The sequence below is a fragment of the Ascaphus truei genome, chromosome 1, assembly GCF_040206685.1.
Source record: "Ascaphus truei isolate aAscTru1 chromosome 1, aAscTru1.hap1, whole genome shotgun sequence".
NCBI classification, from domain to species: domain Eukaryota; kingdom Metazoa; phylum Chordata; class Amphibia; order Anura; family Ascaphidae; genus Ascaphus; species Ascaphus truei.
In genome coordinates this window covers 180,919,240-180,941,416 of record NC_134483.1, presented here as the reverse complement: position 1 = coordinate 180,941,416, position 22,177 = coordinate 180,919,240, and the positions used below count along the sequence as shown (strand labels likewise).

General features: G+C 43.1%; 1 protein-coding gene across 3 annotated transcripts in view; it reads left to right on the top strand.

Annotated features, from left to right (window-relative positions):
* KIF27 (kinesin family member 27) overlaps nucleotides 1–21,036 on the top strand; it is a 65,050-nt gene extending 44,014 nt beyond the window's left edge. For all 3 annotated transcript variants that reach the window (XM_075598881.1, XM_075598885.1, XM_075598892.1), the window contains 7 exons: nucleotides 10,521–10,631; nucleotides 11,407–11,583; nucleotides 13,232–13,447; nucleotides 14,841–15,047; nucleotides 16,887–17,085; nucleotides 18,290–18,445; nucleotides 20,213–21,036. In XM_075598881.1, coding sequence (XP_075454996.1) covers nucleotides 10,521–10,631; nucleotides 11,407–11,583; nucleotides 13,232–13,447; nucleotides 14,841–15,047; nucleotides 16,887–17,085; nucleotides 18,290–18,445; nucleotides 20,213–20,691 — 1,545 coding nt within the window. In that variant the 3' untranslated portion in view covers nucleotides 20,692–21,036. The remainder of the gene's footprint in view (nucleotides 1–10,520; nucleotides 10,632–11,406; nucleotides 11,584–13,231; nucleotides 13,448–14,840; nucleotides 15,048–16,886; nucleotides 17,086–18,289; nucleotides 18,446–20,212) is intronic.
* Nucleotides 21,037–22,177: the final 1,141 nt, after the last annotated feature.

The following is a 22,177-nucleotide window of genomic DNA, read 5'->3' as shown; positions in this document are numbered from 1 at the left end:
GTATACTCCCAGCTTTACAAGGGTTACGCGGCTTTGGAGAAAACAGAGCGTCTCTTACGGAGTGAGTTGGAGGAGGTGACGACTGGTCTGGAAAATGCCAACGCCTCAATTGCTACCATGGATGAAAAGCAGAACAAATCGGACAAACTGATTGCTAACCTCAAACAGAAATACGGGAAGGCTCTACAAGAGGTTCACGCTCTCAGCACAGTGGTGGAACACTCACACCAAGAGGGCCACAGTCTAAACACAGAGCTGGGTATGTTGAAGGAAACCCATGAGAATGCCCTGAGGGATTTAGACTGTAAAGAAGGAGAATGTAAATCTGACACAGAAAAATTCAGACTTGACTGATCAAATCGGTAAAGGTGATAAGAAGCTCCACCAAGCAGGAAAAGTGGAGAAGCAATTGATCCAGGAAAAGCTAGAGGTGCAGGAAGCACTGCAGAATGCAGAGAGGATGCAACGTGTCTCCCTGGAGCAGCACACACAAGCAGCACACCTATGGCAGAGCCAGCTGCAAGAGCAACATGCAAGTCTGCAAGCAGCTAAGGAGAAGCAGCGAGTGCTACAGGAACGGCTGGGTACCCAGTATGTCCCCACAGAACAGCATGAGGAGCTGAGTGCCACGCTGTACGCCACAAGAGCATTGCTGGGGGCGGAGCTTGAAAGCCAGGTGATTCTGTATGAGAGGGAGCGCGAGAAGGTCCAGAGACTGGAGCAAGAACTGGAGGAGCAGAGAGGCAGCTCTATCTCCATGAGTCAGTATGCCACGGAGAAAGAAGCCGGGAAAACAGAAGCAGCGGCGATACTGGCAACAAAAACTGCAGAGCTCCAAAAGATGAAGGAGGCGCTGACGCAAGCCCAGAGCAAGCACCGTGAAGAGGTGAAGGCCCTGAGAGGGGACTTGCAGGATCAAACTGAAGTCCTGCAGACGCAGATTGCTAAGCGAAAAATACAGCTCGCCGAGAGGGAGGAGGTGACCGTCCGTCAGGTGACTTGCCTGACATTGCGCTATGAAACCGAGATGGCTGATACCCGCAAGCTGCTGGACCACACGGCCAATGAGAGGGACCGACTGCAGCTGGAGCTGGACAAGGTCTGGGAGGAGCACAGGCAGTTGCAGGTCAGAAATAGAGGAAAAGAAACAGATTTAAGCCTTGCGCTGAACCTGCTAGTAGATGTGGAGTCGCGACTCTACGTCAATGATGATGAACTGGCAGCTGCACTGAGTGAAAAAAGAAATGCAGAAGGACAGCTTCATGACCTGAGGAAGGACCTGGAGTCTGAGCGTGCTGGCCGCAAGATGGCGGAGAAACAAAAGCGTGACCTGGACGAGATACTCAAGGCTCTGAAGACTGAGCAGGACGCTACGTTGGACTCTAATGCTGCCCATCAGGAGGTTTCTCAGCTGAAGTTGGAGAAAGAGGTTACCACCCTAAGACAGACACTTGGGTCACAGAAGCGGTCCATGGAAAAGAGGGCGGTAGAGATAAAGCAAGTGAGTCGCACCAGGAAGCATGACTGCAATACCGTTGCAGTGCTACAGTCTATTTTCCACAAGGCACGGAATGGGAAGACCAAGGTGCGACATAGTAGCACAGTAAGAAGCCAGTTGTACTGCAATACCCATGGGACCCAAAGTGGATTCCTTGACGGGAAGGCAGCCGCTGTGAAGAGACAGTCGAGAATGGGACGGAAGAGTGTCCATGTTCGTAAGATGAGAAAGACCTCACAGGTTGTCCAGCAACACTCCCAATGGAGTAAGTTAAGGGGACAAGGAAGAAAGGCCAAAGCCTACGAGTCTGCCGACTGTCATAGAGAGGCATCATGGTGTGCACTTGGGGTTAGTTAGACCCCCACCCAAATTGAAGTTCTGAAGATAAATTATGTGAAAACCAACCTTAAAGTACGCTGATGGAAAAAGGTCCAAAAGCCATCACCGCTAAAGCGGAGTTGCTGTCTTCACAAGAAAAGGCCAAACAAGCACTGGTGAGTGAACGCCATGAGCTAACTGAGGTCAAGGATCATCTACAGGGTAAGGGAGACTCTGAGCACAAGAGGAAGAAGGCAGAGATAGCTGATAGACGGCAGGATTCTAAGGAACATTTGAAAAAGGGGACACAACAAAGGCGGAGCTTCAACCCTAGACTCAGGCCGGTACAAGACAGGTACCAGTCTTCAGGCCCAGATGGCCTGGCAATTACCCCAAAAAGAAAATGCCTAAATTGGAAAGCAAGAAAAAAAAAGGGGGGGGGAGGGAAGGGCCGAAGTCTGACAAAGAGGTGGGTGAACAGGAATAGTGCACAGGTCGATCACAGGATAATGTTTCGCTGGGGTGAGGGATATGTGGTGCCATCGCTGTCCTCTAGGGGCTGAATGGGGAAGCTATTGGACTTTTTCACCACAAAGAGTTAATTCAATCCTCCTTGGAAAGGCTATTCAGGTGATAACTAATGAAGCTAATCAACCTGTTCTGAATAGTCAGGAAGTGCTTTAAAAGGCTGGAAGCTGCAAGGCACAGAGAGACTGTTTATCCCAGAGAAGGGATGAGACAGAGGAGCTCCCCAGCTAATGGAGGCTGGTAAAAGAAGTCTGAGAGACACTGCTGAGAGAAATACAGTGTTTCCTGCCTCATTTGGGACAAAAGAGACTGCAATGTGGTGTCGGCATCACAATATATATATATATATATATATATAACAAACATCACAGCTTGCACTCAATGTACTGGTTCATATAGACAGGTGCTAGTCTCAAATAATAGAAAAACAACATTACCATTCTCTCGTCCGGTAAAGAAAGACTGCACTCGGTTCAGTAATAATGCACCCCCTTGAGAAAGGTCCTATTCCAGGATCGAAACGTCAGATTGGGTGACTTATCTTTTCTATTCAGATGCCCAATACAGATTTTCATTATTACTGAACCGAGTGCAGTCTTTCTTTACCGGACAAGAGAATGGTAATGTTGTTTTTTTATATATATATATATATATATATATTTTTGTGTGTGTGTGTGTGTGTGTGTATATATATAAATGTGTGTGTGTGTACACACACACACACACAATGTATATGTGTGGGTATGCAACTTGTGGCAATGTATTGCTGCTGCTGCTACCGCCACTAGTGATTCAAGATGCTTTCCACAAACTTGAAGATTTGTGAGATTGTCATCAGCGTTGGTTATAAATAATAGAAATGACATACGGTAATATACAATTCCATATACCATTAACGCAGCAACTGTACCTGCAACAGCAATGTCTTCGGCATCTCCCCCTACAACTACTGTCAATAAGGCTGCGCGGCGTAAAATGGCGCTGCGTTGCTATGCCAACGGGAACGTCACGTGACGTAACAGCATTACATGATTCCCGTTGCCATGACCATGAGATGCCACATGTCATGACGTGATGCGGTGCCACGTTGTCATGGCAACTTGATGTTGCATGGCGCCCCGTTGTCATGGCAACAGTGTCATTTTTTTAAAAAAAATCTCCGGGTTGGCCGTCAGTCAAAGGTGGCAACCCTGCCCCCTGCCCATGTCTCTTTCACCCCCCTCTGCCCATGTCTCTCTTTCACCCCCTTTGCCCTTGTCTCCCTTTCACCCCCTCTGACCATGTTTCTCTTTCACCCCCTCTGCCCTTGTCACTCTTTCACCCCCCCCTGTCCATGTTTCTCTTTTACCCCCCTCTGCCCATTTCTCTCTTACACAATGACCCACACACCCAGACACCCACACACACACACTCATAGGATGAGGTGCTTGCTGCATTAGCTGTGTAGCACAGCACCACCTAATGCCTGACTTAGAAATTGCAGCTACAGACAGACTCCTTTTTTGACGGGGAAATCCGGCACAGTGAGTGCAGGCGGCCCGTCTGTCGGCGGAACCCCTGGGACTGCTCAACGGAACCCCATTTGGGAACCACTGATCTAGATAATTCAACCCTGAATGCTTAAATCACCTTCTTGGCCCAGATTAAGGATTATGTGAGAGATTGTAACCTCCGAAAATTGACAGAGGAAGATAATATTTTGAACGCAAAAATAACTCAGGGAGGGTGGTCAGCTGTTTGAAACCATCGAAGGCACCGGCCCAGATGGTTTTTCAAATTTGTACTACAAAATTTTATAGGAATTCTAGGGCCTTGTCTGTTGGATCTATTTAATAATAATAATAATAATAATAATAATAATAGCATGTTCTTGTATAGCACTGCTAGTTTTATGTAGCGCTTTACAGAGACATTTTGCAGGCACAGATCCCTGCCCCGTGGAGCTTACAATCTATTTTTTGGTGCCTGAGGCACAGGGAGATAAAGTGACTTGCCCAAGATCACAAGGAGCCGACACCGGGAATTGAACCAGGTTCCCCTGCTTCAAACTCCGTGCCCATTTGTGTCTTTACTGTAACGCCTGTATGCCCGCAGACCTGGCCAGTCCCCAGTACTGAGATGGGTAAGGGTATAACATGCACCCACAGCAGTTAGGGCGTGCCCGGAGTGTGGTAAGTAGCGTTGCCGAGCCTGGTGAGAAAAGGGTTAACGATATACTTGCAGAGGGTGCCAGAGGTTGACGGGTAAATGTCCAAGAGCCAAGGGTCAGGGGCAGGAGAAAGCAGCGTAGTGAGGTCCAAAGCAGAGTCCAGGGGTACAGAGGTACACGTAGTCAAGCCGAGCCGAGATAAATCCAAGGAAATCTAAACGGGCAGGGACAGGAACAAGGAGCTAAAACAGAGAGCTAAGCACAAGTCACTGCAGACAGGAGCCATAGAGAAGCTATGCTGAGCGACGACGGAGAGGGCAGACTGGGTTAATAAAGGGCGGAGAACCAATGGTAGCAAGGGGTGGAGCGGAGGCTTGGCTGAGTGGCTGCAGTGATAGGTCCAGGTAAGCAGGAAGGGAGACAGGGGAGTGATACCTGGTAATAGCCTGCAGCCGATGAGGGGAGGAGCCAGCAGCACAGGAGGGCAGGTAAGAGGATCGGGTGCGTGCGCCTTCTGTAAGGCTGCCGTGCGCGCGCCCCGATCGCGTGCACGCAGATGCGGCGTGCGCCGCGGAGGAACAGCCTGGCGTGGATGAGGTAAGGTGTTGAGGGAGTGGAGCAACAGGGCAGGGAGCCGCCGTGGGACCAGAGGGGATGGGGACCCGCTGAGAGGCGCGTGCCCCCCGATCCGTTACATTTACTCACTGAGCCACTCCTTCTGCCCTAATGATTTTCTCAGCGGAAAACAAATCCCCCCACAGATGATGAAGGCCAATATAGTGGTCATCCCTACAGAGGGAAAGAACCCCTTATGTTATGGTAGCTAGAGGCCAATCTCACTGCTTAATACGGGTCTGAAAATGTATAGTAACATTTTAGCCAGCAAGTTGAATCCAATACATCCTGGACTAATTAACTATGATCAGGTGGGATTTGTGAGCGAGCGCCAGGCGTCGCATAACACAAGAACAATTATTAATGTTATTGACCAGACACAAAAGTCTAAACTGAAAGCTATGTTGTTGAGTCTAGATACGGAGAAGGCATTTGATAGGATAAGTTGGAACCTTCTGGATAAAACACTAGAGGCATTTGGATTTTCCGTGTGTGTTTTTTTTTTTTTTTTTTTACAGGGGGTTTGTGCCCTCAGTCGCCGACAGGCACCCTGAAGATTCCAGGTGGGGAGGGGAATCTGATAACAATCTAGACTGGGACTAGGCAGGGGTGCCCCCTTTCTCTCCTTCTTTTCGCTCTGACAATCGAACCCCTCATGGCCACTATCGGAGCTTCACCAAACATACATGGGATTAAAATAAAAGATGAGTGCTATAAAATATCACTGTTTGCAGATGACATTATTCTTGCTATATCGAACCCATTGACATCTCTTACGAATCTGCAATCCACCCTTCATTGGTTTGGTGAGCTGTCTGGGTACAAAGTCAACATGGAAAAATCGAAAAGTCTACATTTGACATTAAATGAAAAGGAGTTTGAGGTGCTTGAACAGCACTTTGATTATAAATGGAAAAAGACCCATTTGAAATATCTGGTGATTTATCTTATCAGAGACTATAATTTATTATATAAATATAATTATCCTGACCTTTTCTAAAAGATAAAAAAAAAAAAATCTACAAGCCTGGAATTCTCATTCTATTTCCTGGATAGGGCGTATAACTGCAGTCAAGATGAATATCCTCCCTAGACTTCTGTATTATTTTCAGACATTACCGATATCTGTTCCGCATTCAAATATACAAGAAATTCAGAATCGAATTTTGCAATTTATTTGGAAACGCAAACAACCGAGAATAGCCAAGTCAATTATGTTGGACACTAAGGAAGGAGGTGGTATGGCAGTTCCAAATATTCTAAAATATTATATAGCCTCTCATATGAAACAAATGGTTTATTGGCATTCTCCGTGAGGAGTCAATGCCTTGGTGGATCTGGAGATCTCACTTAAACCCGGTTGGACTGTCTCCTTTATTATGTTCAGGGACTGGGCCTGGGAGACAGCCTGAGCTGGCAGTAATTGGATTTACTTAGAAAATTTGGCAGATGGCAAAAAAGAAGTCTACGGTCATGTTGACCCCTTCTAGGCTCGCGCCCCTGTTCGGAAATTCAGGGTTTACCCCAAGTTTTCCGGGTCAGGGCTTTGAAATTTGGAGACATAGAGGAATTCTAGAGGTGGGAGATTTTGTTAGAAAAAGACAAGCTAATTTTGTTTGAGGAACTGATGAGAAAGTATGGCTAACCCCAAATTGAGCCGTTTAGGTATATACAGGTCCGACACTTTGAGGAATTTTCTAGATATACATGATTTGAAGATTTTAGGTAAAACAAAAAAATATCAGAGGTCTGATATCATCTTTGTACCAAGGTCTAACCTCAAAAAAGGATACCCGGCCAATTAATATATGGACCAATGGGCTCTGGATTTCCAGACTGAAATAACAAGGGAGGATTGGGAAGATATATGGGAGAATGCGGGTAAAATTTCTATATGTACGGTAACAAAAGAGAATATATATATATCTCTATATATATATATATCTTTGCTACGTTGGTATTACACCCCCAAAAGATTAAAGCAGGTGGTCTAGGGGATGTGGACAGATAGATTTGGCACATATCTGGTGGTATTGTCCAGTAATGCAGACATACCAGAGGACAGTTCTGAAACTAATAAAAGATGTGACGGACATCAAGATTCCGCTAGATCCGATTCTAATTATTCTGGCTAAACACATAGTAAATGTGAATCACCATACACTAAAATTGATTCTGTATATTCTAACAGCGGCTAGATACGCTGTGGAAGCGGCGTGGAAAAATAAACTCCCGCTCTCGAGAAGAGGTTATTAGAAGGGTCAATGATGTCTAATTAATGGAGAAACGTACCTCATTTCTGAATCATACCACTAGGAAATATGATGGGGATCCCTGGGATGCTGGATAGGGCTGCGATCCCGGAGGGAGAGAGGGTATGGGAGTGCCGAGTGTAAAATATAGTGTTTATCAAATGTTGTATGATATGTAATGTGACTGTTGTTTGTAACCCTCCAGAACAAATAAAGTGATGCTGCACACCTCAAAAATAGAAAAAACATACAATTACCGGTGCTCCAGTGTTTGCACGAAAGCCTGCAATCAGTCCAAGACAGATGAATGAAGGAACAAAGGGCACTGCGGATTTGAGCAAAATAAACTCATTTATTGAGCCAACACGACGTTTCGACCTAAGTGGTCTTTTTCAAGTGACAATGGCATAAATACATTCCACAATAGTAACATATAAATAGTGCCCCAAATCCCCACAATGCAGCCTGTCCAATTAGTGTAGATGAAGTTCATATGCTGAGACAGTCCCTTTAGCCAATCTCCAATCTGTGCTCCTTTACACCAGCTGTTGGTGCTCCACGTTAGATTCTGGTGTTCACATCCTCCTTGCTCCTGTGTAATCCGGCATCCATCTTGATGACGTCATCACTCCTCGTTTCTGGCGTTTGGAACGCATCCTGGTCCCATTCTGCCATTGCACGTCATCTCCGATCGTGCGTTTCAAGTCCGCGCGTGCGCGGTGTCAATCCGGTCGATCCTCTTCATCCCTATACCCCTTCCGATCGCAGAAAGCGCAGATCATTGCAGAATCATTGCGCCTGCGATTGTCAATCATCCTGCGGTCCTGCAGGCTCGGGGGGGGGGGGGGAAACAACTGATCTCCAGTTTCAAATCGGTCAGGTGTTTTGATCCTAGTGCGTCATCTTCATCTGTCAGACAGTGTTGTAGAATGTCTTCATCACCAATGATCCATAATGCATAAGTTTTGTATAACAAATGCATTTTGTTTTGTACAAAAATTACTTTAAGTTCGAGCAGACCTTTTATTTACAAACTGCAGGGACAGCTATGGGCAGCAATGTGGCCCCGTCCTATGCTAATTTATACATGACTGATTTTGAGGAGCAATTTATCTATCCTACAGAACACTATAAGAGAATGTTATTTTACTGTAGATATATCGATGATCTGCTGTTTCTGTGGGAGGGTACAGAGGAAGAACTTATCCACTTTTTTGACTATCTGGATGGTCTAAACACCACTGTTAGGTTTACAAAAAACTGGAGCACAAAGCAGATTTCGTATCTAGATGTGCTCCTTACCTATGAAAATGGAGTACTTCATAGTGATCTATACAGAAAACCAACAGATAAGAATAGCACGTTACATGCAACCAGCTTCCACCCAGAACCATTAAAACATATGCTACCATTTTCACAAAAGGTTAGGGCTACACGCATAGTAGACAGGCCGACTAACTTGAAGGAAACTTTAAAGGAGATTGAGGACAGATTTGTTGAGAGGGGACACAACAGATCTGAGATTGTAAAGGCTTTTGATACAACACCCCAATCAAAGATTAAAAGTGACCGTCTGACATTTGTTAGCAAATTTACAACGGCCAGTGGTTTCATTAAAAACACTTTAAAAAAACACTGGAAAGTTTTACAGACAGACGAAACACTCAAAGATGTTTGTAAGGATTTCCCACGTTTTGCTTATAAGCGTGGAGAGAATCTTAAAGACATCCTGATAAAGGCGGATAATGAAAAACATTACATAACACCACACTTCTTGAGTTTGCCTAAAGTAGGCTGTTATAAATGCTATGGCTGTAGCGTGTGTAACAGTCTGAATACAGGGGATAAGTTCTACCACCCCAGAAGTGGCAGACTGTATAAAATAAAGGAGCGTATCACATGCATCACTACGAACATCATTTATATGATTAAATGCCCATGTGGACTATGTTATATTGGCAAGAGCAGTCGCATGCTCAAAACCAGATTTATAGAACACAAAAGCAAAATTAATAATCATGCAGAGGAAACAGCTCTTATCAAACATTGCTCTGACTTCAGTCACCCAATATCCTCACTAAAGTTAATGGGTATTGAGCATATTAAAAAAGCTAGGGCTGGTCTGGATAAGGATACGCTATTATTACAGCGGGAATCCTTTTGGATCCACACATTAAATACTGTATACCCAAATGGACTAAATTACTTTTTGTCATTAGGTTGTTTCATTGAGGAGAGATGATTTTTTTCCTTAGGTTGCTGCCATTGCCTGCTGCAAGTATACTCGTTCGTTTATACTGTACCTCTGGGGTTAGGCATTTGAATTCATTGACAAAGACAAACCTTTTTTTAGATTTTTATTATCAACACTTAATCACGGTGATATAATATGTCACACAGCCTATTCTATATGTGGAATGCTGATCTGTTCCTCCCCTTTCTCCTCCACTTATGCATTATGGATCATTGGTGATGAAGACATTCTACAACACTGTCTGACAGATGAAGATGACGCACTAGGATCAAAACACCTGACCGATTTGAAACTGGAGATCAGTTGTTTCCCCCCCCCCCCCCCCCGAGCCTGCAGGACCGCAGGATGATTGACAATCGCAGGCGCAATGATTCTGCAATGATCTGCGCTTTCTGCGATCGGAAGGGGTATAGGGATGAAGAGGATCGACCGGATTGACACCGCGCACGCGCGGACTTGAAACGCACGATCGGAGATGACGTGCAATGGCAGAATGGGACCAGGATGCGTTCCAAACGCCAGAAACGAGGAGTGATGACGTCATCAAGATGGATGCCGGATTACACAGGAGCAAGGAGGATGTGAACACCAGAATCTAACGTGGAGCACCAACAGCTGGTGTAAAGGAGCACAGATTGGAGATTGGCTAAAGGGACTGTCTCAGCATATGAACTTCATCTACACTAATTGGACAGGCTGCATTGTGGGGATTTGGGGCACTATTTATATGTTACTATTGTGGAATGTATTTATACTGTTGTTTGTAAGAAATCACAAAATTGTTGTTCTCCCCCGCCCTCCCTTTTTTTCTTTTTGTATCCTTTCCTTTCCCACTTATGTTTGAAAAATGTAATACAAATATGTTTAAAAAAAAAAAGATGAGAGAACATTTTTGTTCACGTGTAGGAGCTCCAGTTAAAGACTGAGCAGCAGCAGAAGATCCTAAAACTGAAAAACGAAGAGATTGCGGCCATTAGAAGGAGGAAGAGTACTGTTGGCACACCAGACCAGCTCCAGGTAGTGACTACACACATATACCTTCAAATGTTCTTTACAAAATTGTACCTCTTTTAGATGAACACTGTCACAACTTTTCTTTGTAACTTACTGGTGTTTTAATGGCTGAAACAGGGCTGTGTAACCTGTATGAGATGTGTAGATCCTGTCTTGAATGTTTTCTGTCTTTCGTGGATTTTTTTTTTTTTTTCCCTCATCACTATTTTCCTAACCTAACCTTTCTCTGCACCTAGTTTATCACCGGATGTTAGCTTTACTTGTACTACTTTACATTAACTCAAGCTTGGCTTGTTAATGCAGCATGCTAAAGAGTTATGAATCTTTCAAAGGTATTTGAGGGACTAAAACGTAACACACTTATATGTTGCTATTTGCATGTTTGCACCCAGAAATGGCAATTTAAACATTGCAGGGGTCTATGTACTGTATCAAGAACAAAGTTGTTGTTGTTGTTGTTTTGCCGCAAGCCACTCTGAAAAATATGACGGCGTGTTTCTATGCAAACTTTTTTGCGCTGGTTTCTTGAATGTTGTTTTCTGCGCTACGTTTCTCTGTGATTTTAAAGATAGCGTACGTCTTGTCTTTGACACAGAATACTAGCACAGCCACAGCGGTATGTATTGTCATAAAAATGCTCATTTTGTAGATGCAAAGACCACCTTGTTTATACATAGACCCCTTCTATATGTGATCTAGAGGCTGTAGCAGGATTTTGGAAGCTGTACGTGACTTGTAGGTGCACTCATGCATGCTTTCTATCATATCTGTAACTCAGAGATTGGAAGAGCAGAAGAAATGGCTTGACGAGGAGGTTGAGAAGGTCTTGAAGGAACGTCAGGTACTCGATGAGCTGGAAGAAGATTTAAAGAAACGGGAAGCAAGCGTCACTAAAAAGGAAGACCTGTTACAGGAGAAAAGTCAGCTTGAAATCAGAAAGCTTCGGTCAAGCCAGGTATAGTGGAAATAATTCCTTTCAGTTAACCCTTTTCGCGGCCAGCAACACATTGTCACGCTGTGTAGTATTTCTCTAGTCGGCTGGTAGTTTAGAAAAGTTAGTCTGTAGAGTGCAAATCATTCACTTTTAGAAGAAGAAGATTGCAATTCCTGAACTCTCTCATTCCACATTTAGTCCTGCTCATTTTTGTTTAAGAACTTTTAGTTTTTACATTTCTGTTTTCCTCCCACACACACATCCCTATAAAATTGGCACCAGTTTTAGAGAAATATCAATGTAAATTATATTAGACAAGGTCTTACATGCCTATGTGCAGGGCCACCAACTGATTTTCCTGGGGCCCAGGACTAGAACTTCGTCCAGGCCCCCCCCCCCACTCTACCCCCCTGACACCCTTGTCAGCGGCCTTGTGAGCCCTCCCATTTAATATCTGTATTTCTCTTACCCCCCTGTGTCTCTCACTCTTCCCCCTCTCACTCCCTTCCTTCCTCTCCAACACCCCCTCTCCCCTCCCCTCTGCTATCATTCAATTACTCCCTCTCACTCAACCCCGCTCCTTCAATCTCTCTCCCCTCCCCCTCACAGTCATTTCCCCCTCCTTCCCTGGCCAGACACACAATTCCCACCAATACTCATTCCATTCCCGCTCCCACACTGCCCACCACAAACCCCCCAATACACATACAAAACTACCTCCCCAAATACAGACACTACTACCCACCCAAATACAATTTACCACTTACCTCTGGTTGGTGCCACAGGGTCCCGGCTCTCCCCAGCTGTTGCTGCTGCCTCTTTCTACGCCAGGCCTGCTTCTCTCTCCCGCCGGTTTGCGTTGGAAGCTGAGCCTGACTTCCGGGTGCTCCCAGCTTCCAACAGGAAAGAGAGACCCGGCGTGGGATGAGGCAGGCAGCAGCTTGGGAGAGCCAAGGCCCGGCAGCTGGGCCCGGCCTCTGGTTGCCGCTGGGCACCGCCTCACGGCTCTCCCCAACTGCTGCCTGCCTCTTCCCACGCCGGGCCTCTCACCTGGAAGTCAGGCCCAGCTTCTGGTGCACACCGGCGGGAGAGAGAGGATGGTATGGGAAGAAAAGGCAGCAGCTGGGGAGACCCGGGGCCCGGGGGTAGCAACTAGAGGTCCAGCAGCTGGACGCAGAAGTTGGGCCACCTCCCATAGCCAACGAACCCAGGACACTTGTCCCGGCTTTCCCCCCCATCGGAATCCCTGCCTATGTGCATGAATTGTGTTTACATACTCAGTATATCCTGCTTACATGGGTTGGGTCTATAAATGGGACTAAAAACAACGTTTCTAGCTAATTTCTCACCACTTTTTTTATTTATTTATTTTTATTTTGCAACTTTGTGCTTAAATTTGGCAAAACAAAAATAATACCGAGCTCTTCCTAAACCTTCCAACTTGATCTCATTTATGGATCAAAAGTTATAGATTTCATAACAGGGGTTTAAACCATAAACGGGGGGAAAGCTACAACCGTGTGATCACTCGTGCTGCTATGATACTGAGCCTTACTCCCTGGAGTCACCCTCCAGGGTGTATGTCGGGCAGCTTAATACACCTACTGTAGACCTATCCAAGAAGCAGTGCATTGACATTAAATGAAATGGCATTCTTTTTAACTCCAAGGCTTTAAACAGCGACATGCTGAAGTTGTCTACTCGCCTGAGTGTGCTGGAGCAGGAGCTGACTGATAAAACCAAGGAATTGCTAAGCGGAAATAGTGAGGAGCAGAGGAAATTGTCAGAAGAAGTCAAAGTGCTGCAGAAGGAAAGGGACCATCTCCTGCGGAGGAGAGACAGCCTGGACGATAAACTGAAAAACGGCAGAGTGCTGTCACCAGAGGTGCACATACCGTATACTGGCTATTTAATATCTTCTGTTATATGCCATTCAAGCCCCTCATTACCAGAGGCGACAGTAATGTACACAACAAATAAATACTGTGTGTGTATGTATATATATATATATATATATATATATATATATATATATATATATATATATATCCTGTCTATCTATCCTGTTTAGCGTATCTGGTCTATCTATCTAGCGTATCTGTTCTATCACACCACTAATAAATTGATACTCAAGAAAGCTGATATTTTATATTATTCTCAGACATGCGCAACTTTAATCAGCATTTGTGAGTGTAATGTTTTTAGTTTTGGTCTGATTAAATGCTATTTAGACTGGATTACACTATGGAGCATGCGCTCTCCCTTTTTTTTTGTTTTTGTAGATTGTCGTGGTGAAAGTGGTTTAAAGCCGCTTGGAGTCTCCAGTGATTTACTGTTTTCTGTTTACACTTTCTACATTTTTGTTGCATTTTTTGGATCGGTATCACACATTTTTTCTATTCACCAATTTTTCCATTTTGTGGTCCATTGTGCCATTTTTATTTTATGTGTTTATTGTTATTATTTTTTTATGTGTTCTTTGCCTATCTCACATTCCTTGTGAGTTTTATCTACTGGATTTAGCTCCCTATCCTCTGTGCAGTCAAATTGTCTCCTTTCTTCCGCTATCTTTCCTTATGACTTCCTCATCTAGTCTTGAGAGAGAGAGACATAGTGTAAATCTGATTTATTGTTACACAAATCAAAAAGCCTCAAAATGTACCAATACATTTTAAACCAGATTTACACTATGTGGTGCTTTCTTTCTCTCTTTCTCTCTCTCTCTTTCTCTCTTTCTTCCTCTTTTCTCCTCTTCCCCGTTGAGAGCTGTGGAACTGCCTCTGAATTTCGGACACTTTGATTTTCATATGAAACTCTGGTTTCTTCCAGGATCACTGCAGGATCGTTTCTGCATCCATTTTTCAATGGTTGTAATCTTATTTGTACACTGTTTTGCACTCAATTTTCGCTTTTCTTACCATTCACTATTATTGAATATATATTCACTATATTTGATTAATATCATTATTATTGAATATTCATATCGCACAAATATATCCTTATATTACTAGTGATTACATTTCAGTAGCGCTACATTTCTATATATATGTTGCGCGCGCACACACAAAGTCGTACCCCAAAATACCTTGCATAGCGCTATGCATTTCAATGTACCATGTAGTGTCTTCCTGAGATGGATGCTGTCTTGTGGCATAGCACTGCACAATAAGACTGGGTCTAAATCGCTGCAATTGCACATGTTCCTTCAAAGCTGCACAAGTTGCTTCAAAGGCATCGCTGTGTTACTCTGATATATTTTTGTTGTTGTTCCCCCTCAGGAAGAGCACATCCTGTTCCAGCTGGAGGAGGGGATTGAAGCCTTGGAGGCTGCAATTGATTACAAGAATGAATACATTCAAAGTCGGCAGCAATCTGTGAAAGACTCTTCTCAGATACTCTCACAGAGTGAAGCCAATGTTATTGAAAAACTTAGCTCCCTCTCTCCTTCTGAGACCAGATCTATCCTCGTCAGATACTTCAACAAGGTCAGCATTTATCATTACTCTGGTGGCAAGTCTAAGTTCTTTCAAAACTAAAGCTGTCTGGTGTGTACTGTTATATATGCCTATAAAATATCTTACTGTGCTTGCAATGTCTTGTATATAATGTATATCCTGTTCACTTGTGTAACTATGTATTGTAACCATGTATTATTTGTCATCTTAACTCTATGCCCTGGACATACTTTAATACATTGAGAGTTACCTCTCGTTTTCCTTACTGGTAAAAAATTTTTTTATAAATAAATGGGACACTTTCATTTGTTGATGAAACTACCCAGTATTGTAGGCTAAAAAATAACAAAATATCTTCTTTCTTTAAAAAAAAAAATATATATATTTTGCCGTTTTCACTGCTGTGGAATATTGTATATTTGCAACAGCATTAATAACAAATACATACAGCTAAACCATCTTAGAACGTCAGGTGTACAGTAGCTTAAATGGTAAGGTGGACGAGGTAATTCATATTTACTTACAATCACAATTGCTCTGTATTGCCCCTTAACTGAAACCGTATTTAAATAAAAATCAAATCATTAGTGTGTGCACGCGATTTTTTTAATGTCTACACGTTCAGTATCACTATATATGTTATCAAATAAAATCAGAGCAAATTTGTGCACGCTCCTTGTTTTATAAGTCTAATTTATTGTTAGTGTGTCATTACAGTTGATCCTTCTATTAGGTTCACTTAAATTACTAGAATTATATTCTTAAATCATTGCATACATTACATACCAAGTCATTCCAACCAACCAATCACAAGCAGTTTCCCGAAACAACTCCAGCACGTCCAGAATCAGAACTCAACCAAAATATCACACACCACAACAGGACAGTGAGAACCATTTACAACGTTTACATTTATATGAAAAAAATATATAAGATTAACTATTTACATGAATAGGTCAAAACTGGCCTAGGTCTTCCTAAGTTCACATGGCAAATTTCTAAATGGATGTGACCTATTCATGGTAAATAGTTTATCATACATATACACTGTATAACACACTGTTTTGTATGATGGCTTACCATTTTATTTTTAGATTTACATAAATGTAATGATGTGCCGAGTGCTGTTTTTAAATACTGCTATTCCTGCTTCACTGCATTTGTGGCATCACTTGTGCTTTGTCTAACTCTATTGCATGTAAAACTAAAGCAAGTGCCTGCTTGTTTACATCCTACAATATCTTGAATGCTCTTTTAGTGGCAAAGACTTAGGGCCTCATGCAGAGAGCAGCGCAAAAAGTGAAAGCGGCATTAATTGGCGGATTCTGCCTTCAGAAAGGCAGAAACCGGCAAGTTTCAAAAAAAGCGCCATTTTTTTTTTTTTTCCCTTCAAATTCGCCGCGCGCCTGGAGAGTTTAAAATCTCTCCAGTTTTTTTCTCTGCCGTATGCAGAGAGCCGCGATCGCCATCTAGTGGCTGTTCGCGGCAAAAAAATGGCGCGATTTTCAAAATTTTCCCTCTCCACCAAGCAGCTGGCGCTCCGCGGCCGGTGGAGAGGGAAAAAAAAAAACCCCGATTTTTTTCCCCAGTAGTTTCAACAGCGCTCATAGCGCTGGTTGAAACTCTCCATATGCAGAAAGGCAGTTTTCTGCCCTTTCTGCATATGGAGATAAAAACTCTCCAAAAAAGGTAAAAATTTTCCCCCTCTCCAATTCTGCATAGCGCTGCTCTCTGCATGAGGCCCATAATGAGAGGCAGCCAATCTGCAAGAGATTGGCCCAGCATGTCTAGTAAAAGGTGTTAACAAGTGCTTATTTCTGCAATCGTTCTTCAGTGTGCAAAGCCTGAGAGACTTGTGCTTCTCTGCAGGTCGTGAGCTTGCGTGAGACGGAGCGCAAGTTGCAGCTGCAGTCAGAAGAATTGGCCATGAAAGTCTCGGAGCAGGAAAATATAGTGAGAGAGCTGGAGTCTACGTTGGAGCATCTTGCACTACAAAGTGATAGGCGATTAACACAGCAACAAACGGAACATGAGCAAAAGATGCAGCTGCTGTTACAGCACTTCAGAGGTAGACGTGCTTGTTGTGGGAGGATGTCAGCACTCGGGATAGTAATTCACTATGGCTTTTGGAGCTAAATATACAGTAGCTTGTGTGTACCGTGCCGTATAAAAATAGGAATGCTATATATATGTTAATAATAAATATAGATTTGTTCATCTTTTTATTGTAGATATATTTTCTTAAGTTTTCCATACAATAACACAAGAAACATACATACTTCAAACAGCAAAACGTGAAAACCCTTTTTTTTTTAAAATTATTATTATTTAAATCAGTGCTGTAGTGTTAGATAATACTGTCTGCATTTTTTATAAAACTCCTAATACCATTTTTTTTTTTTAAATGTGCTGATCATACTTTGGTTGCTACAGCAACCATTTAGAAAGTCATATCCACTTCCTCTTTTGAAACAGGCTTTGACATGCACCTTTTTGAGCTCTACCCTTTGGCAACAAAGTATCACAAACAGATCTGTTGCTGTGTTCCAAACAGCAGACTCTCTATTACTCTGAAAGCTGTAACAATAAAGGGTTACACTTAGTAATATAATGTTACATATCGGCTGCAGCAATTCACAGACTGCAGCACGAAGTTAGAAGGAGGGCATTATGTTAGGCAGACAATCAAGGTATTATAATAGGAGCACCAAACGATTGCCAGCGTAGGCAAGAATGTAGAATTGTACATTGTCACACGCTTTAAATATAAAAATAAAAAGGCAAAAAAAGGGAAGTCGTGTTGCTGCTTTAAGTAAGTAACTTCCCCTTCAGAACACGCACTAGTATGCAGACACAGATTCAACTTCAACCCCAAAATCTTTGAACACAGATTTAACATGTTTTGTCATCAACCGGAATCTCCAGTGACAAAGTATCACGGTTCTTTCTGTGCATCCAAGCTAGTAGTTTAATATTTGTTTTTATTTGGTAAACCACTGATTTATAAAATATTGTATTAACAGAAAGGTGAAGTAGGCATGCTGATATACAAATTTTATTTAAGATTATTATTATTATTTTCCATTAAATCTTGGATTTAATTGGATGTAATCAGATTTCTCACATATGATGATTATAAAATAACTTTTAATAACCTTCATAGTAATCGCAAACGGACATATAAACTAAAGAAAGTATTTTTTGTTTCAGAATTGACCATTATGAATAAACAATTTTAGTCACCTAATCACCTCCTCTGTTTTCCTTTTTAGATAACGATGGTGAAAGCATTGCAGAAAATATCAAGGACTATGAAGCGAAAGTCGAGCTACTGGAAAAAGAGCTTTTCTTCTATAAGAAAACAAGCCGAGAGCTAAAAAAGAAGCTAAGGGAGGTGGTGGGAGACTCAAAGATGGCATTTTCCAAGAGTATGTATTGGATAAGAATACTCAGAAGTATTAGAAATAGAGTGACACAGACCTACATCAATTAGAGCAGTGATTTTTAACCGGGGTGGAGAGCTGGGACAACTCTCCCAGATGTCTCAGGCCTGGCGGCGCAGCAGCACCCACCTATCCGTGACCCGGCGGTTCCTGAGCTCAGCAGCAGCTGCTGCCTGGTCATTGCTATCCTTCCTCTCCCTGCTCGTGTCGGTGCCGGAAGTCGCATCAACGTCCTGCTGACAGGAGGGAGAGGAAGGATCAGGTAAGAGTGGCCGCTCTCAGCGCCGGCAGTTCACTTAGTGTGTGTAAAGGCCTGGGACATAGAGGATTAAACAGCGCTGAGCCACGCTCCTGCTCTGCCTCGCCTGCTCCAAAAATTGAGCTTTTTCCTGTCCTTGCAGGCGAGGCAGTGAGCGCGCTCTGGGAGCGGGGTGGAGGCATGCCAGGAGGCGGAGCGGGAGGCGGGGCTAGTCCCTCGCCCCCATTGGATGTGACCGCTCACATCGCTTCCCCGAGCGGCAAATTTGAAACTTGCCTGTCTCTGCAAAGTTTCAGAGCCTCCGCACGCATCAGCACGTATGCGGAGGGGGAAACTATAGCCGCGCTGATGACAGATGCAGGGGGTTTGTGCATCTGCTCAGCGCGGCTCAGTCCGCCTCAGTGAGCTTCAATTCACTATGTCCCAGGCCTAAGCGTAAGCGAGAGGAAGTGTGTGTGTGTATAGAAGGGAGAGAGGGAGAGTAAGGGGGAAGATTGTGAGGGGGGAGAGAGACAAAGGGGGGGGGGTGAAGGTTGTGGTACCCCAGAATTTTACAATCTACTTTTGGGGTTCCTTAAAAAAAAAAAAAAAAAAAATTGAAAAGCACTGAATTAGAGTATATTGTGATCCTTGTCACTTGCACTTAAATGCCACTCATACGAAATCATTAAGCAATATGAATTATAATGTTGATGGGAGAAACTAAAACCAGCTGCTACAGCAGGGGTGGACAACTCCAGTCCTCCGGGGCCACCAACAGGCCGGGTAATGGGGATATCCCTGCTTCGCACAAGTGGCTCAGTCATTGTGACTGAGCCACTGATGGAGCCACATGTGCTGAAGCAGGGATATCCTGAAAACCTGACCTGTTGGTGGCCCATAAGGATCACAAGGAAACTGCAAAGTTGAATAAATCTAGCTGTTATTTTGGCCATTTGCACTTACAAGTCCAGCATTTTGATGCCTGTGGATTACGTGACCGTCCATGTGTCTCTACACTGAAACAGGCTTTGAGAATCTGAGTGACTAGCAGATACACACATTTTGCTTTGTCTTTACCCTGCTCTCAGGTGTCCCTTTTGAAAGTTTTTCATCTTGGAGACCTCCAGTTTATTATTTATTTATTAAATATTTTACCAGGAAGTAATACATTGAGAGTTACCTCTCGTTTTTATGTATGTCCTGGGCACAGAGTTATGATGACAGATGGTTACAGTACAGTAAAGAGGTTTGTGTGCCAGGTAACATTCAAAACAATGTGTGAGCTCTGTGATAGTCAGCAAATGATTGTGAAAGATCTGATGGAGGACATTTTTGTTAAAGCGAAGTCAAATCCCAGACTTACCAGCTCCAAGTCAAACTTACCACGGCTTTCATTATTTGTACAATCTGACAGGAACGGCTTAATATATTCTGTCAACTAGCTTCTCTTCAGAGATTTACATAAGTATATATTTTTTAACTTCATGTTTTTTTGGATGTTTCCCTTTCAGACAATGGTTCTGGGGATGGTTTTCGAAGCCAAGATGAAATTGGACCAGGAGCCTCTGAAGAACAGAAGTGGGTGTCCAAACTGGAAAGCAACAAGAAAAATAGGAAACCAAAAGAACCAGAAAACTCTGTGCAAGTCTCCAGACTGCAGCACAACACTTTGAGAGTTGGTGGGTATGTTTCAGAAATGGCACAGTCCTCAGAATCGCACAGGGAAAACAGAAGGCACTTTTCCGCTGGAGACGACCCAGAGGACATAGAGGAACCACAAAGTGCACATCCTCACACTCCGTTATTGTCCCACGCATCAAAGGTGGAACCCAACAGAGCTCAACTTCAAAGAGTGACCCCAGTGAAAATGTCCCGGCGAGAGCTGCGTCAGATCTCGGTATCAGAACTATCCACACGACGGTCCAGCATCAGTTCCATTCTTGCTGATTCCATTGAAGTAGCACGGAAATCTACTGACTTGAAGATCTAGTACTTTTGCAAAACATTGAGAACAGCACTTACATCACAAAGAGAATTTTGTTGTGTGAATTCATACAAGCCAAGGACAATCTTGTTTGCATGCATTAGATAAAAAGATCTTTATAATTCACTATTGAATAACATACAGCCTACACACTCTTTAGGAAACTTTTTTTTTTTTATATGCCTTAAGTGACATTTTCAAATATAATAGTATTATTATCCCATATAAAAATCCCTGGACAATAATTGTCAACTATATTATTGGGGGTTTTTTTGTGAGAGCACAATGTTATACAGTACTTACTCTTTATTTATTATTCATGGCAAAATAAAAGTGAAATATTTCACTGGGGTTTATTGTTTGCCTTCCTCTGGATCAATATACTGTAAGTACAAATATAGGATAAAGAAGGGGTGCGCAAAGTTTTTTGGCTGCCCCCCCCCCCCCAATGTCCTGGTCCCTGCGCTCGCACCTCCCCCCTCTCGAATAACAAGTGACCCCGCAGCGTAATTTGCCGCGCTTTGCCGTAACGCCACGTCACAAGACCCCGCTGCGTCATTTGACGACGCCTTGTCATGGCGACATGACCAGAAGCCGGCTGAATCCCGGTAAGTTGAGGTTTCAGAGGCTTCGTGTGGTCCCCTGGCATTTAATTTAAATGCCTCGGGGAAGAGCGCGGGGCCTCTGCAACCGCCCGTGCCCCCCTCCCCCAGAAAAATCCCGCACCCCCCAGTTTGCACACCCCTGTGATAAAGTATCTGTCATCTAAGTTTAGCATAGGTTGAACTTGATGGACATATGTCTTTATTCAACCTCATCTACTACGTAACTATCCAAATATTCATGTACATACAATATGTACAGTATATACATTGACGAACATTTGAAATAACACAGTGAAGAGAATGGGCTCCCTACTGAGGCTGTTGTAATTTGTAGAAAGTTATTAAAACAATTAACCGCCAGTTACAGCCAAATATCACCAGCACTTCCATCTTAGTTTTTCCAATTTACAAGAGTTATTCATTTTGATTTAACTAATTTTGGCATATTATAATAATTTATTGCAGATTTAAGTTGCCATACACAAAAAAGCTTTCCATTATATTTCAAATCGCTGTTAAAGTGCATCAGTATTTATCTGTTTCACTAAAATAACAATAATATACATCAGTGCTAAATACATTTTGATGTAGCATCTACCACCCCCATAATAAGGTAAATGAATGATTAGTCGAAAAACAATACCATATAAGAATATTAGTAGTAACTAGAATTGCATTAGAGATTGCCTTTTTCATCCCTTGAATCCTAATACACTATCATCGCCTCTATAAACATGCAGGCACATAACAATATTTAATTTATAATAGCACTTTCTGTACCAATCATTTAATTAGGAAACAAAAGTTTCTAAATTTAACACCTTGTGCAGTCAGAGCTACGTCATGTTACAGAGAGGTGCTACTCGGGGACTTCCCAAAAAATACTC